At 40.9% G+C, this 17,085-nt stretch overlaps 1 protein-coding gene and 1 long non-coding RNA gene across 4 annotated transcripts; one reads left to right on the top strand and one right to left on the bottom strand.

Moving 5' to 3' along the window:
* The first annotated feature begins 516 nt into the window (after nucleotides 1-516).
* LOC130523132 (uncharacterized) lies at nucleotides 517-14,358 on the top strand. Of its 2 annotated transcripts, XR_008949801.1 has the most exons (4): nucleotides 517-944; nucleotides 3,456-3,613; nucleotides 13,026-13,100; nucleotides 13,958-14,358. It is a non-coding gene; the product is annotated as an uncharacterized LOC130523132 (long non-coding RNA). The 2 variants fall into 2 exon arrangements; XR_008949802.1 differs by lacking the exon at nucleotides 13,026-13,100 and having other exon boundaries at nucleotides 520-944.
* LOC130523131 (chromogranin-A-like) lies at nucleotides 957-5,742 on the bottom strand. Of its 2 annotated transcripts, XM_057028149.1 has the most exons (9): nucleotides 5,594-5,742; nucleotides 5,375-5,437; nucleotides 5,083-5,265; nucleotides 4,093-4,214; nucleotides 3,438-3,574; nucleotides 3,102-3,288; nucleotides 2,684-2,957; nucleotides 2,411-2,600; nucleotides 957-2,145 (listed from the first exon to the last, which is right to left on the bottom strand). In XM_057028149.1, the coding sequence occupies exons 1-9, from the start codon at nucleotides 5,693-5,695 to the stop codon at nucleotides 2,066-2,068; spliced, it is 1,338 nt and encodes a 445-aa protein (XP_056884129.1). In that variant the 5' UTR covers nucleotides 5,696-5,742; the 3' UTR covers nucleotides 957-2,065. The 2 variants fall into 2 exon arrangements, with proteins under 2 accessions (XP_056884129.1, XP_056884128.1); XM_057028148.1 differs by having other exon boundaries at nucleotides 957-2,600.
* Nucleotides 14,359-17,085: the final 2,727 nt, after the last annotated feature.

Here is a 17,085-nt window from a genome sequence, read left to right on the forward strand (position 1 = left end):
CATGAGAGTTATGAAGACAATCTGGTACAGAAGGGATAAAGGGCACACCTTAGAATCTAAGGTGTTAGATTAACACAAGGGCGGGAAGGCGATGAGAGATGGGTGATAATCAGAAACTACTTTAACAAAAGTAAAACTAACACAGAAGCACGCATGCACATGTAACTAGGAAACCAAACTACAAAAATAAAACGATGTTTCTGTGCTCCAGTATGAGTATCAGATTCTCTGTGACAGTCAAATACAGCTGAAGAAGCCTTTTGGATGAGGGTGAAACCTTTGTGGTCATGGTGATTTTGAGAGATGTTTTAGTTGTGGCAACTCTGATTAACGCCTATAACAATCTATTTCTAATCACATTATTTGGGTGTCTTTATCGGATAAAGGAGGACTCCAATATTAGACGCATTTACATACTTTTCAGACAGTAATAGTCAGATTAAGGCAATCATTTATTTTCAAGTGTCATGGAAATATTATGACTAAATTCCTTACATTGGTTGTGAGTTGATTTATGAGAGCATAGACGAAGCTGCCTATGCGAGCCTATTTTGGAGCAACATGGCGACGATGCTGCGTGGCGTACTGACATGTAAATATGTCCAGCGCTGCTGTTGCTTTAGCTCTGGCTGCTACCTCGCTGCCTAAAGTTCTTCTTGATAAAAACCAATGCAAATCTCCAGCTAGCCGGGGGGAGGTGGCTTGACTGCACTGGGGAACAATTTAAAAAAAATAAAAATCCGTTGAGTTAGATTTTTATGGTGATTAAATCTCAAATTGAATTGCAGTCAGTTTTTTCTAGCATGTCATTTTTTCTCCTCCACAGCTCGCCCTCCAGATAAGCACAATTCCACTGATTAGCTGCTGTGAGACTTGCCAGCTAATTACAACTGGACTCATCTACAGCGACCAGGCAACTTGTTGGTGCAGTTACAATAGAGACGGTGTGTGCAGCTATCAATATAGGGGTTGAACTACCTATAGGGGATCCTATAGTTCAAAAAGTTGATGTGATAGAGGAAAACTGAGATCAGTTTTAGATTCTGGAGCTAAAAATGAGTTAAAAACAGCGGTCAGACCCAACTCCACAAATATTGTGTTCCCCAGTGGACTAGTGCAAACTGCTACATAGACAGGAAGTCCGGTTGAGTAAATTATTAACGCCAATTGAGCGAAAAGTCTAGTCTGATTTACAGTAGGTGCATATGGAAGCGCTATAAATTCCCTATAAAATGGTCATTTGAAAATAACCTAATCTAATCAAATGCCTTTATCTAGAGTTCAGCCCCCTCCCCCCATATAAAGTTTTGTGATACGTTGTGATCACTTACATCATTCTTGAGATGATTTATAGAACAAAAAGAACATAAGCAGCACCGCACACCAACAATTATTTTTTTCTATTTTTCAGATGCTGTTGGTTGTTTTTTGGCTGTTGGTTTACACTAAAAATATTTTTCTGAAAAATGCTTTGATATTCTGAACTGAAATGCTACAGAAAAAAGTGATTTGAAATTAATTGGAAAAAGTCATAGACAATAAATAAAACTAAGGTAATGTTGTCATAAAGGGTGTATTTATAGGGAGACCATAGGTTTCTTAATTATAAGGTTGCCTTGGTCCTTGCTATAATTATTGAACTGAACAAATAGATAAAACATGAATGGAAATGTCAATGAATGACATGACATCTTTGCTGTGTTCAATTTAAATCTAAATTTAATTTAGTTCTTTATCTGTGGTTGTTACCCACACATATAAAGGAAAGGAGAGGTTGGAATTGTCTTTTCTTGATAATAGTGGCAGAAAGTCCTTGAGTCAGTTCAACTACATACAATTTTTACAATCTTTTCTGAATGATCAGGAGTCCAGATGTTTTTTTTGTTTCTTTGTTTTTTTAATAAGTGTGCTTTGCATTGTTATTTCTTTAGAAACATGTTTAAAAGGAAAAGAGATTGTGTGACCTAGCCTGCATTCCCTTCCTCCATAATAGGGTCAGGTAATGGCAGTCTTAGAATTTACTGCTCTATTCTTTTCTGCCGTCGCTGCTGTGGAGGTTTGGTTTTTATCCGCAACTGTGCAGCTCAGTGGAATCATCCTCTGACTCTTCTGGTATGGTCTCCAAAGGACAGACGTATCTACGTTCTGGATAGAACACAAGGAAAAACGGCCATTCGAAATGGTACAGATTGTATGGTTTTTGATACTGGTGAGAATTTTAGGATTAGATCACGAGTGAACCTCTGCAAACAAAGGGCTAATATGACAATGTTGATATTAAAGACTCTGGCATCCATTTTAACCATCAGCTCTTTGGAAATTATCTGGTTTCTCCATTCTTTACAAGCTTGGGATTCAGCTTGTTTCACTTCTTTGACACCATGTGCTCTTTCATCTTCTATGCACTCACTCCGAACACCTTTTCTCCGGCTAAATACCACGCCAGGAGGCATCTTCATGAGTGTCCTTTTCTCCACTCTGTTGCACAGCTTTGCTTGGATTTTCCTGTAGTAAGGGTTCATCACTTTACTTTTCTCCAGGTCTGTGTGCATCTTTAACAAGATGGACTTGTATTCATCCTCTTTCAGACCAGCCTGATCCTAAATCGTTTGGAGTGGAAAAAATGAGAAGCGACAGATACAATCGAGGAGATTGTAAACTGTAATTAACAACGTGAACTTACAGGTTTCATGCCCAATTTATTTAGCCTCTCCGTTAAACACTTCTGAATAATTGGCCGTTGATCTTTCATGAGCTGAAACGTCTGTTGGAGTTTTTCACACCACTGCAGCGTGAGGGAATCAACCTCCGACTCCGCTGACTCCAGACTCTCTTCTGGACCAACGGTGGACACGGCCGTGGTTGCACGGGGCCTGTCTGGTTCGCCATTTTGGCGTTTTTCTGGCTGCTCTTTCACTTGAGTCATCCTATCATCAGAGTTTTCAGAAGTTGAACTCCTGCATAATTAAGATCAGGCGTTATTAGGTTTAATGTGTTTTTAGATTCAAAAACGCATGAATCTCTATCTTCTGTACAAATAAATAAAACGTGAGAAAACAATGCAGTTATTGCAACAAATTTCTCTTTTTTTATTGGCATACTCCAGTGAGGTGGCCTTTGTTGGTGCAGAGGAGGGTTCGGTCTCTTTTGGGCTCCTTTCAGAAGAACTTTCAACAACGGAAGAGTGACTGATGTCCATCAGCTCTGTTCCCTTTTCCTCGTCCTCCTCCTCATCTTCTTTTTGTTCTTCCCCCTCTTCTTTCTCCTCCTGTTCTTCATCTTCTGTCTCTGGTGCAGAGATTTGTAACTTTAAACGATTTACTTTAATTACAAAAATAGATTATCTGCATCAACATGTCTTTGGACTGTTGCTACAGTAAGTAGTCGACAGTTTCACCTGATGGAGGATTTATAATTGTCATCAATCCAGAACTTACTTCTGTTTCCATGATCAGAACCAGCCTCTGACGCGACCTTGTCTGGAAGACCAGCAGTCGACCGATGCATGAGGACGCAGGGACACTGTAAATCACCACTGCGCCTCTGTAGTACTTCTGGCTGAGAAGATGGGCTCCTTTGTAATTGTGAGGAAGGTATCAAAATCAATCAGGAAGTAAGTTTTCTACTTGGGTTTTTTTCCATTGTTTTTTTTAAATCTTGTTTTACAATCACTTGCACAAACACATAAGAAAACCATAAAAAATCTGCTGCTCCACCCTCGCTGTGTGAAGGAGAGGTATCGCAGATCTTTCCTGCCGGCTGCTGTCAGACTGCACAATAAACAGAACACCCGCTAACACAATCTGAATATTATATATTCTGATATGTATATTGTATTCACCCTCTGTACTATGTACAGGTATACAAGGGCCGAGTATCCATTTATCTGGATTATTGTAAATATACATCCTCTTTGTATATTCCATTTGATTTCTATTTGATTTTATCTTATTTTTCTCTGAGTGCTCTTGTTGCTGTTGTTGCACTGTAAATTTCCCCGTGTGGGACAATAAAGGATCTGAATCTGAATCTGAATCTAATCCATGAATCTACAATAATCATAATAATCCATTTATCCACTTATTGTCTTACTTTGGGGTGAAAGTACCATCTGCTCTCCTCTGAGAAGAACTGTCGCCGTTAGAACAGCTAATGGCCTCGTGCTGTGTCTCATTGTGTTCTTCTGTATCTTTTGTTGACCCGGCTGGTATAATCTGAATGGATCATCACAAACATGAGAAACAGCAAAACATACAATAAATGAGAACTTATAGTGTCAAAATTTATTACAAACTATTTATAATCATATTTTGTATAAGTGGCAGGTCGCGCATCGCACAGCTAGGCCTTTAGTGACGTCCTGTTTAGTCCTACCTAAATTAATTGGGGTTATCTTGGAAACCAGGAGTTTCCAAGCCCAGTCCTCACAATGCAGCTGGGGTTTCTGCCCTACGAGCCAAAAAACCCTTTCAACAAGGGAAGTAGGACCCCTGGTGAATGCATTGTCCAGGTAGGATACAAAACCTGGATAGATTGCGGCCCTTGAGGACTGGGTTTGGACGCGCCTGTTGTAAACAATATTGCGGCACACTATTGCCTAATTTCATTATATATTCGGTCTGACAGCGCTTGCGATTGCGCAACTGACAGAAATGTTATTTGTGCAGGGAAGATTAGCGTTAAGTATAAAGAACCAGACATGTCAGTAATTGTTGGTGTTAGTGTTGCATCTTGTATCAGCACAGTTTTTATAGTCATGTTGTCCTTATCTCCTCTGCCTCTACCTTCACTTTTCCACCACATCTGATGTCACCTGACAACACAAATGAGCTGAAATATGATTAGATAAAAACTCTACCTACATTGGAAGTAGTGCGACCATTTAGATATGATATGGCATGACGAGATCGGAATATGGAGAGTTATTATATTGCCTTTTTTTCCCTTTTTGGCTTATATTTACACCAGCTGAGAATGCCTTGCTGGCCCTGACCCCACCACTGATTAATTTTTTCTCCTGAACAGCAACTTGTACGTTAACAGCACTCTATGGCCAGATAGTAGAAATATTATCATGTTAACCTGCTCCTGCTCAGTCATTGTGGTTTGATGCTTCCGGCTCTTTTCATTTTCCTGCTGCAGTCTCTTGTCCTGTAGCCACCCAGCCTTCTGTTCTTCCAGTCTTTTGGTTTTTTGTTGCAGTCTTTGGTTTTGCTCCTGTAGTTTTGATGTTGATGACTGCAAATTGTTAAGTTTTTTCAACAGCTGGGAGACCAAAAAGGAGGGATAATGAACTTTGTTTATATCAAGAATGCAAAATATCCGACTTTTACATGTTGAATGACAAATGCAATCAATAATTAAATAAATATACCTGAGTCTTTTCAAACTCATGCTGAGTTTTAGTACTCTGCTGCATGGAATTCTGCTCTGCGACCTGTAAAATCAAAACACTGATTGCAATATATGAGATTAAAAAAATTCAGTTGAGTTTCCACTATAAACATATTAGCCTGAAATTGGGCTAACCAAGATGCCCACTTGCTCAATAAAACCATAAGTTACTACTCCAAGTAGCGTTAGTGGTTAGCACCTTCGTTTGCAGTGTGCTGTTCTCCTGCAGCAACCCCAACATCTCACTGTACAGTTTCTCCTTTTCTTTCTGAATTTGCATTAATTCCTGTTGGAGGTTCATCTTCCCTTCACACAGCCTCTTGTTTTCCTCCTGGTTCACAACACACATCTCACAACAGCTCTGTTGCCTCTGGTTGTGCTCCTGGTGGTCAAAAAGACACAATGATAGCCATCTAAATGAATGTTTCAAGTGGATTCTCATAGTATTTCAGACAATTAAATTAGATTTAATTCCCTAACCTTTTCAGACCCATGAGCAGAGTTAAACTTTGAACTTTGGCCAAAAGAAAGGAAATAGAAAGCATACAGAATCATGTGTTTCCTATTAAGAAAAGCCTTCCATTTAAGAAAAAGCTTAAAGGACACTAGTTATCTGACGTAGCAGAGGGTCATGAACAGAACCAGAGGAAGCATTTAGCAACTGTACCTTAAGCTCAGTGACCTGAGTCTTTAGTTTATCCTGTTCTCCCTTAAATTGGTTGTAGTTGTATATGAGAGTCTCCTGGCAGTAGATGTTCCACTCCAATGACAACTGAGCCAACCGAAAGAGCTTGAGCAGGTTTGGATCTATGGGGCTCATGCACATGTGACATCGTTCCCTGTCCAGGTTGCTGTAGATGGTTATTTTTAAATGCTTTTGAAGAACACCAACATCTAGCTGGCTCACCACCTGATCTATGTCCACATGCTGCAAACGCTCCCATTTCAGTTTTTTTCGGCGTGAGTTGAACTTGAATTGGTTAAGAGGGCAAACCTCTTTGGGGAAGTTAGTAAACACAGAGCCAGACATTTCCTGTTGAAAAGAGAATGTATTCAAAAGAGAAAAACAGACTATCAATGAACATCCCTCAATGAAGCTTGGAGAGAATGTTCACAAAATTTCATTTGGATCAAATCTCATTTTTATAGGTAGAGTTCAACCTTCTACTGCTTTGCTTAGCATGAACCTGAAGCTCAGGCAGTGCGTTTCTGCAAAGATAAAGGTTACGCGTGGACATCCATACATGTTTTAAATGTCTAACAAATGCACTTGTGTTTTAGCAAAATATTAAACACAAAATAGTGGCCCAAATTGTAATGTAATATGTATGGCCCTCCGATCATGCTATCATTTAAACAGCTGACCAAATTTACCTTCATAAAGAACCCTGAATAAAAACAGTAAAACAAAACAAAAAACAACCCAGTGAGTTAAAAAGCAGTCACATTTAATGTGAGCACAGATGGATACATTAATTTATTCATCTGTTACATTCTACACAAATGTAGCAATAAATGACTAGTATTTAGTGAAAAAAATAATCTAGTGATACATGGGAAAAACTAGTTATCAACTAAAAAAAATAAAGATTTTTCACTCAACAGATTCGGCAGTAGCTTTTCAATGCTACATAAAACACAAGGTTGCCAGACCTTTGGCTTTGAGCATCACCTATGATTTTTTGAAGATCAAAGGTCAAAGTCTCTGTGGAATCTGTAACATCACCAAACTTTAATGGGATCTCCCGTGACCCATTATTAACCTTTCCTGAAATTGCCTTAAAATCTGTTTTGGATTATTTTGCTAATAGAATGACAAACCTGAGCAAACACCAACTGTGACATAACCGCCTTGCTAGGGTAACTAGGAAAGAAGAGCTCAAACCTCCATCAAGCACGTCAATTCCTCACAAATTGTGACACACCTGACGTCATGGGGAGTACTAATAAAAGGTTACATAACATATTAGTTGCTTTATGATCAAAGAAATGACACAGTAGTTGCTTTATGATCAAAGAAATGACACAGTAGTTGCTTTATGATCAAAGAAATGACACAGCTGTTGCTTTATTATCAAAGAAATGAAACAGTAGTTGCTTTATTATCAAAGAAAGGACACAGTAGTTGCTTTATGATCAAAGAAATGACACAGTAGTTGCTTTATGATCAAAGAAATGAAACAGTAGTTGCTTTATTATCAAAGAAATGACACAGTAGTTGCTTTATGATCAAAGAAGAACACAGCTGTTGCTTTATGATCAAAGAAATGACACAGTAGTTGCTTTATGATCAAAGAAATGAATCAGTAGTTGCTTTATGATCAAAGAGGACACAGTAGTTGCTTTATGATCAAAGAAATGACACAGTAGTTGCTTTATGATCAAAGAAATGAAACAGTAGTTGCTTTATTATCAAAGAAAGGACACAGTAGTTGCTTTATGATCAAAGAAATGACACAGCTGTTGCTTTATGATCAAAGAAATGACACAGTAGTTGCTTTATGATCAAAGAAATGATACAGTAGTTGCTTTATGATCAAAGAAATGTATTAGTGAGGTCAAAGTCCCTCCAGAATCTGGAAGATCACCAAAATGTAATCATGTGCTCCTTTTGTAGTTGTCAATTTTTATTTTTTTATAAACAGATAAAAGCCAGCTGTTACATAACCTCCTTGGCGAAGTTAATGAGATTAAAATGAATTCATCAGACACATTAAAATGAAAGAAGTGAAGAAACCTGACATGATGGTTCTCAAAAACAGAAAAGAAATTAAAAAGATAAAGCATCTTTTAAAAGAGCAGAACCTGCTGGATCAGGGCCTCATTACATATGACGAAACACAAAGTTAAACATCCTGTTTTTAGGATTTTACCAAAGGTTTGGTGTATAACTAGAGCCGCACCACACAAAACATATATGCAGCCCCACCACGATCACTGAATTTTAGATTTTCATTAATTACACATTTTACAAGAAATGCCTTGTTTGCTCTGCAAAAAAATAAGCGGAGAAATGCAAGTCCAACATACTTACATACATGATGTGGAAATACAAGGAAAACTCAAATATAGAGTAGATTCAGTAATCAAACCCTCAAACATGTAATTGTTAAGCCCTGCAGACACGAATCAAGACCCCCAAATGCAGACACACACGACTGGGTGAGGCTGGAATTAAGATTTGGTTCAGGGCAAAACCAAGTGGTGCTGGAAGCAGACAAACACGGTCAAGCGGGAGCAGGACGGGCGGCAGGTATCCCAAAGGTGATCTGAGGGAGAGACCAACAATCATCAACAAATCTCCTCTCCTCTCCTTCTCCTTTTCCTCTCCCTCTCCTCTTCTTTCCTCTCTCCTCTTTCCCCTCCTCCTCCTTCTCCTCTCCTCTACCTCCCCTTCACTCTACCTCTCCTCTCCTCTACCCCTCTCCTCTCCTACCTATCCTATCCTCTACCTGTCCTCCCCTTCTCCTCTCTCTTTACCCAGCCGGCCATCAGCAGGAGGGTCCCCCTACATGAGCCTGGTCCTGCTCCAGGTTTCTTCCTGTTAAAGGGAGTTTTTCCTTGCCACTGTTGCTTGTCTGGGGTCAGGCCCTGGGATTCTGGAAAGCGCCTTGAAACAATTTTGATTGTATAAGACGCTATATAAATAAAGATTGATTGAGATTGATTGATTGAATCAGTTCCACAGGAACGATGAAACAAACTTGCACAGAGTTTTAGGAGCCAGGCTGTACCACGGGGAAGGGGGGGGGGGGTGTTCGAGGACAATGACCTGGCAATGATGGGGGAGTGGACCAGGCTGGGTGATTGGCTGGAGATCAGTCTCAGGTGTGTGTCAATCGCCCGACGGGGGGGAGTCTGGAGGCCACTCCGCCCAGCCTGAGAAGGGACAAGACACAGATGGGGAGGGGGAGAGGGAAACACTGGGGACTCCCAACAGTAATGGTTTCTGTTGGTGGAGCACATGTTCCAAGCATTGAATTTCCCTCCATTTTGTGATGTTACGTTAGCAATGTTATGGTTCCCTTGATTGGAGTCACTTGACCTAAGGTTGCGAGGCTTAAAAATGCCGGGCTCCATATTTTGCCATAACTGTCCGTTTATGTCCCCATAATATAAAAATGACATACTTTGCAGAAACATTTAAACATTAAAAACATTAACTTAACACTAACTCTACAGACTCCCACAGTAATTTCAGCTGTAAAAGAGTCATGAAAACTCAAACAGACCTCATGTTTAACTGGCCAATATTTCTACACAATTTCACCAGATTTCATTTTTAAAAAAATGCACATGTACAATTTCAGGTTATTACTCCCCAACAAGCCCCAACAATGAACGATTTGAACGAAAAAGCGAGGGAGGGAGAGCATGAGCGTGCCCTCAACATATATGAAGAGGAGAATTAAAAGACACACACACACACACACACACACACACACACAATGTCGCCAATTGCAACTATCCCAAAATGAATGAGAGGTAGAGGAGATATTAGTAGGTTTATGATGTTTTTTCCTCCAATATTTTCAAACCTTGTTGAAATAATCAATTTTGGCCATGAAACCTCGATGCAATTTTAAAAAAGAAAGGGAAAAAAGATGTTTTCAGCACAGCTGAGGTCGTTGAGCAGACATCTCCATGTATTTTAGTGATCCTTAACTGGCTTTCATCCAGGGTTTGTTTCCCATTAGTATGAGGCCAAACATGCTAAACTGTGGTGACTGCAGCATCTTGACAACCCTGATGAGACAAAGGAAGGAGCATTTGGCAGAAGGAGGAAAGTACATAAACAGATGTGTGCATTCAGGCTGAATGGTCCTTCTGCAAAGACTAACGAGATTCATCAGAATCAATACTGATGGACAGTTTTTCTTTTATCAGTAAAAGTAAGCAGTGCCTCACGTGTCATTCTGTTTCATTTAAGAAATCGTTGTGAATTTCTGCCAAGTGAATTAGAATTTAGCAGTCTGACAATGAAGGACAGTTCCAAAATAGGCCCAGTAAACTGCAACTCTCTGTCTTTGTTCCTGCGGGAATTGCAAGACAAGGATAAAAGTCACAAGGCTGACATAAACCGGCACAACACCAGAATTTTAGGCCTTGTATTTTGTAGTGTTAAAAAATTGCTTTGGTGCCACTTGCAGGAGATAACTGCTGATTATCAATCTCACCATCACCTGCCTCCCCTGGGTGGTCCTTTATGCTCGGCTCCTCCACCGGAGGCCTGGAGCCCAAGGGTCCTGTGCACTATCGTAGCAGCTCCTAGCTCTTCTGGAGACAATGTGCAATTATAATCTTCTAATATGATCTTTAAATCTGAATATATACTAACTATAGAATCAATTGTGATATTAAATGACTGTACCAGAGCAGTATTGTCCTTTTTTTTATCGTGGTATCTATAAAGATTACCCAGTACAACTATTTAATTGTTGAAAGAAATAACCAGGAGCACAAATGACCAGTGAGACTTCCAAAAAGTGACATTATTAAATCCAGAACACACTTTTGATGACTCGCTTTTGTCATTTACAATTAATATTCTCCACTTCCTGCCGCCACTAGAATTCCTCACGCCATCGGAATTGTGGGACTCTGAACCACCAAGAGTCCAGTGGGTGATTCAGTTTGGGCTTTAGTCGATTTGATCGATTGTACTGGACACGTTATTCTCACGACAACTTTGATCAGCATTTTGCTAATCTCAGCGTCTCAGACATGATGGATTGAAGGTGGCTGTGGTCTCCTGACAATGAACTGATTCCCAACTGCAGACGCACCTCCACAGATGCCATTTGATCTAAAATCCACACGCACACATGGCAGCAGAATGCATTTAATTCATGGTTCTTCTTCTTAGGCTGGTTCTCTTCTTCAGCTTTTTCAGATCTCTCAGCTCCTCTTTACTTATTGTGAGCTCCTTCTCCCTGTTTCTTCTCCAGAACTCCTTTTCTTTATGTTTCCCCCAATTAGTTTTCCTCTCAAGAAATCGGAACAACGTAAAAGGAAATTTAAGTGTTTTTAAAGTGTTCTCAATTTGGGACATTTATGATATTATCTTAAAGAACGAGCATTTCTGAAAATAAAAACACAGTAGCTGTAATGGAGAGAAATGAACATTTTAGAAATGTCAAGGGGAAATGTCATGTTACCATGACAACGGAGCCATTTCATCAAGGCCAGGGTGTGTGGAATCCAAAGGCGATGAAACAAGACCCAGGTGCTTGTTCTCACTCACAAATTTCAGCAACATCAGCAATAATCTATGATTTCTACCCCAGACGTGGTGAGTTTCCAGCATCTGCTCACAGCTCAAAGCCTGACTGTCCGATGGCTGATCCGGCCTATGAATGGGTCAGAGAGGATTCTGTGCTAAATCACTCTATCCAACATGATAAAGACTCATTTAAAATATTCAATAAGCCATGAAAGATCAGGCAGAAAGCAGCTCATTATATTCACTAACACACATCCTCAAATTTCTGTCTTTGAGAGGACTTTCATAGTCATGTTTTACCTAGTTACCTCGCCTAACCCTAACCATCCCAACCAACGCCTGATTATAAGCTAAACTTCTAAACTCAACCTTCTAACTAATAATAATAATAACAACAACAATAATAATAATAACGATAATCCTAATAATAATAACTAAATCTGTATAGGGCTTTTTTCTTCTTATTTTTAACTATTCAATGTTCTGTTGTGCAACATTAATGTTGAAAACCAAGACAGGTTCACATTTTATCGCTACAAACCGTCCTGATGTGCTCGTTAAACTCTCTTGTTTTACTGTTGAACGTGCAGAAATTCCACTGTCACTTTAGAGATTTTGGACTTGCCGTAACTATATTGTCATTGTGGGGATGAGAACTGACGCGTGTCGTTGGAATTCCAGTGAGGAATTTCAAACTTTTACCTTCAGTTCTCCTTAATCTTCCTGTGATTATCAGACAAATCCCAGAGGTTTGGAAACTGGCTGAGCTCTTGCACACGTGCATGCAAAAACATAATCACAGTATGAGTTTCTCAAAGTGACTAAATAAAAGAGAACATAACGGGGAAGAGCCTCCCCATCCTGCTCAGAAGATCAGACGGGCGTCGATAACTGATGCCGTGAACGAGTGGCCATTGTTGCTTTTCTCCTTAATGACATTCAAGTGGTCTCCCAAGCATCATCAGTCAGTGTGCTTTGAGTACAGCAATTATTATATTACTGTAACCATGGTGATTTATCTGCTGAGTGACTCACACTGAGGGTGTATTTATGGAGGAGAGTGGGTGGAAGATGTGCGTGTGCATGCTGTGAGTGTATGTTTTGATGGTTAAACCCAAGTAGTACCTTGACAACACACTCTTTCACACACAATATCACTGCTAATCGACCTTTAAGTGCTGTTATTATTTGACAGAGATGAGAGAGTAGAACGGTGGACATACAGTAGACACTACAAATTTCATTTGAGATGCAGCACGCTTCAAAATATATAAAATATATAATTTGCTCTTCAGGGCTGAACATATTTATTCTCCCCACTGTAATCAATCGCTTCTTTCTGGGGTTTTCTTACATTTTAACACCCTTCCCTATATGCCGTTGAATTTCTAATTCATGTGTTTCACAGAACACCCTGCTGATGTGATATACTGCAGGAGTTTAGGTTCTGAGACTGTGTCAGGATCCCGTTCACTAGCATATGGTGAGGTTCACTCAGGGTCGTCAGTATGCAGGCTAAAACCAGTCACATCCTATATTGCAGCCAAGCAGCCATCTGCATCTATAATTAAAACCAGTGCAGCTGATCATTATATCAGAAACCTCAAAAAGCTGAAATCACTGATGTTAAGAGGCTTTTTTGTTGTAGGAAAGTCTGGTTCAATTCAGCAAAATTCCTCATAAGGGATATTTTCCACTGTTCATTATTCATTATTAAATACCACAGAATGACATTTTGCAAATAGTTTTGCTAGTTCTAGGACTGGCGTGCCCCTGGTCTGTTTGAGAAGGGTCAAATAAATCACTGGCTGCATCAAACAGAGAAAACATCTGTGGAGATGGCAGAAACCACTGGGTTTGCACATTATTAAAAGCTGGAAAGGAAAAAGATCATTTTGTCCAATATCTGATTTAAAAACTGTCGAAAGCAATTGTTTTTCAATAGGATTCGGAGTATTTTAATCCTGATATGCTGGATCAATTTTATTATTGCTCCATCTAGTGGCCGATATTGATATAGTTCGAATACAAGAGAGGCCTGGTGTCTTTTGATAATCTATATTCCACCACATTATCAATATTAAATGTGTAAAGTAAGTTGTACATCTGTATTTTTATATAAAATATCTTTATAGTACTTTATGTGTCACTTTAGAATATATGGATTAAGTAATATTGTAAATTTATAAGAACTATTTCGTTGCCGCTCACTATGGAAGGCTGTGGGTTCTGGATCAGTGGGAGCAGAGCTCAGATTTCTGACAGCAAAGTAAACGTTTACACAGAATCGTAGTGCGTTTTTGTGGTGATATTTAACATTTAAATTTGTCATTTTAACAGATATTAACTAACAGACCAATGACAGAACTTCCCAGATGTGTTCAACAGGAGACTGTGCAGCATCAGAAGAAAAGAGTTACATCCGGATTCATGTAAACCGGAATTCTTTCGAGGGTAAAAGTTCTAAAATGTGGAAACCTTTATCCAACAAAAGTCTGGGTTGGATTGAGCGTGCCTGCGGACTCAGTTATTGATCATCGTCTACTGTCGCCAGCAGGCGGCGCTGTTGCTCCGTCTGACAGCCGAACATCTGACTCCACGGCCTCTGTTCTCTGAAATGAGAAACTACCATTAACTACCATTAAGTTGACTGAAAGTGACCGTTTCTGACAAACCAAAGTCAGAAGTATCAGGAATATGGCTGGACTTCAATAAATAAATAAATCCACAGAAAGCAAGAACTCCATTTTTTTTCTTATATTTTGTGTTTTACAGATTCAGGAATTACTGTCATTTAATTGCAACATATTTTGTCCACAACTCCTAATTTAACAACAGAAAAAGCAACTAATGTCACTTTTATAAATCTTTCAGGTGTGTATTGTACTGCAGATTGGATGGGCCCCTCAGCTGGGCTGGTTCTGGTCCTCGGGCTGTAAGCCTGACAGTCCTGGAACGCTGGTTGGTAAATATATCTCAAAAGAAACCCTGAAGGGTCCCTCCCCCCACCTGCCCTCAAATTTGGATTGATAAATGCTGAAAGATATGGAGGCTGCACACACTGTAGCAGGAAAAGAGGGATGTTGTGCGTGTGGGCTGGGTTGTGGGGCCCATCGGTCTCACGCAACACATAGGAAAAGGAGTCCCCGGGGATCACAAAGCAGGAGGATGGATCACAGGGAAAAACAGGATCCTGTCTCTGTATGAGGCTGAGACAAACCAAAATAGTGGTGCTGACGGTTTCCTCCATCCAGGCCCGGTGGGAGAGCTTATCCAGTTTTATTTCAGGAGATAAGGGCCAGATTTATTTATTCAGGTTGATAGCCGTGGCGCACTTTGAATGATAAAAGGAGCGTGTTTGCGTGTTGATCCATTTTCTGGGTGTCAATCAGGATTAAAGGTCATATTCTGGAGGACGAATGTAAGTACATTAGATCCCACCAATGAGAGGTGTGGATTTCTCCGCTTCTCTCCCTCCCTTTGTCGGTGGCCCTGTTCCTGTTTTGTGCAGCTGATCGCTCTGATCAAACATTTCCCATGAAAACCAGCAGCGGACAAAAAAGGAACCCACATCAAACACCAAGGCCAAAATATTTTCATCCATTGTCTGCAAAAAAAAAAAGAAAAAAAAAGAGCCCACATCTAGAGTGAGAATAAAGGGAAGCGGCGCCTTTTGTTGTGGTCGTCCTCTTGGTGGTTTAAAGGAAGGTGTTGGGTTCCGTGTGTGCTGAGTCTGGTGTTGATTCAGTGGGAGAAGACATCTGTTCTGCAGTAAGTCACATCCGCGCTAGCTTCCCTGGTGCACATGCTTCCCAGCGTGGTGATTTATTGACCTGGTCCAGTCGGCGGGGTGGTGGGTCTGGGCCAGAGAGGTTCTGAGCGGTGCTGTTGTTGGCACAGCTGATGAGGAACCATGGGAACGTTGGATCGTGTGGCTCATCTACAGTTATGACAAATTTTATGAAAAAAACCCCCCAAAACGGCGATTTCCGTGGATGAATCCTCCCTGATCCCAACCCCTTTAAGGTCGTCCTGAGGTAAAACGCCAGTTTGGATGGAAAGTCCTGTAATTGCACAAAAGGCAAACATTTTTTTTAGAAAAATAAGCGGGTCGGCGTTTATTTTTCTGAACCAAACAAAGGGGAGGTTGTGTGGATCAGGCACACACGTGACCCCAGGAGACCCCTAAACCTGGATGAAAGGCAACTTTCACAATAGCTCCAAGTGGGAAACAGCAGCAGCCCCCATCAGGGACACGACGAAGTAGGTGAGAGCGAAGGCGTGGCACCAGGGGTCAACACCACCTTTTTCCTCTGCGGTCCACTGGGAGGACACCCGGTTCTGTCAGAGCAGGAAGAGGATGAAGGTCACGGCGCAGACGTGTGCCACTTCCTGCCAGCGTGACAGACGCCTTTCGCTCTCGCACAAAAAGGCCGATTCGGCTCATTTCTGACTGAAATTGCTTTGCTAAACCGTGCGGTGATAAAGGTCTCATCGTTTGACAGTAAATAAAAATGTTGACCTGTCTGGGAGGAGGATCGGATGGTTGCCAACGCAGCTAAACTCCAGTTTGAATTGGAGCATAACACTCTAACATCGCAAAACCCACATTATTTCCAGTAACGTGACTCCCAAATGCGAGTTCAGGCTTTATGGTCACATGACTGCCACGCACATGCCAACGCACATTCCATAAAAATGATACCATCCCATAAAGAGCTCATATCCACCATCTGCTGGATAATGGGCTATTGGTGACGTCATTTCTCAGACTCTGAGGGACACATTTGAGAAAAACCTGCATATTGTGTCACATTCTACACATACATCACTGCACGCGGTACCAAAAAAACGGCCCCTTTCGGACTAGAGGGAGACTTTAAACGTTATGGAAGCGCAGACGGCCAGACGGGAGCGTCTGCTATCACCCCTCAATAAAGCCCTCAGCCACACCGACTTCATTGGAATTTCCTCAGCGCCAAAGACGCACGCGTCCTCCATGATAAGATAAGCTGCGCACAATAAAGCGCGGCCTCTCCAGGCTCCTCCGGGCGACCGTTTAAACGTTGGTTCCAACAGATAAGGTCTTGCCGTCAAACTGCCCCACCCCTGCAAACCCCCCAAGACCCCCTCTTGTCCCTTTTCTGCCTCGATAAAGGAGGGAGCCCGTGGATGCTTGTAATCAGCATATTATTGATAGTTTTAATGAGAAAGGCTCTGAGTCGCTGAAGCCATTAGCCAGGATAAAGGAGGCTTAATTGTTTTGTGCGCGCACGTGGTCGCGAATGTATGCGTGTTTGATGGCGTGCACACGCGTCTGGGCAAAGACCGGGCTAATTAAATCTATTTCCTTCCTAAGCAACTTTATTTCTCTCATAATTAAGAGGGCTAATTATGGGCCTGGACAGGGGTCACGTGCACACAACCTGCACGTTCTCAGAGTCAGAGGATATAAGAATACGGCCGAG

The sequence above is a fragment of the Takifugu flavidus genome, chromosome 3 (assembly GCF_003711565.1).
Source record: "Takifugu flavidus isolate HTHZ2018 chromosome 3, ASM371156v2, whole genome shotgun sequence".
NCBI classification, from domain to species: domain Eukaryota; kingdom Metazoa; phylum Chordata; class Actinopteri; order Tetraodontiformes; family Tetraodontidae; genus Takifugu; species Takifugu flavidus.

Bases quoted from the DNA above. Each gene is read 5' to 3' on its own strand.
- LOC130523131 (XM_057028148.1), bottom strand. From the start codon at position 5,695: ATGAACCTCCAACAGGAATTAATGCAAATTCAGAAAGAAAAGGAGAAA. The intron at 5,438-5,593 runs GTGCTAACCACT...TTGATTTTACAG, and splicing joins ACAGCACACTGCAAACGAAG to GTCGCAGAGCAGAATTCCAT. The intron at 3,575-4,092 runs GTAAGACAATAA...ACAATTACAAAG, and splicing joins GATGGTACTTTCACCCCAAA to GAGCCCATCTTCTCAGCCAG.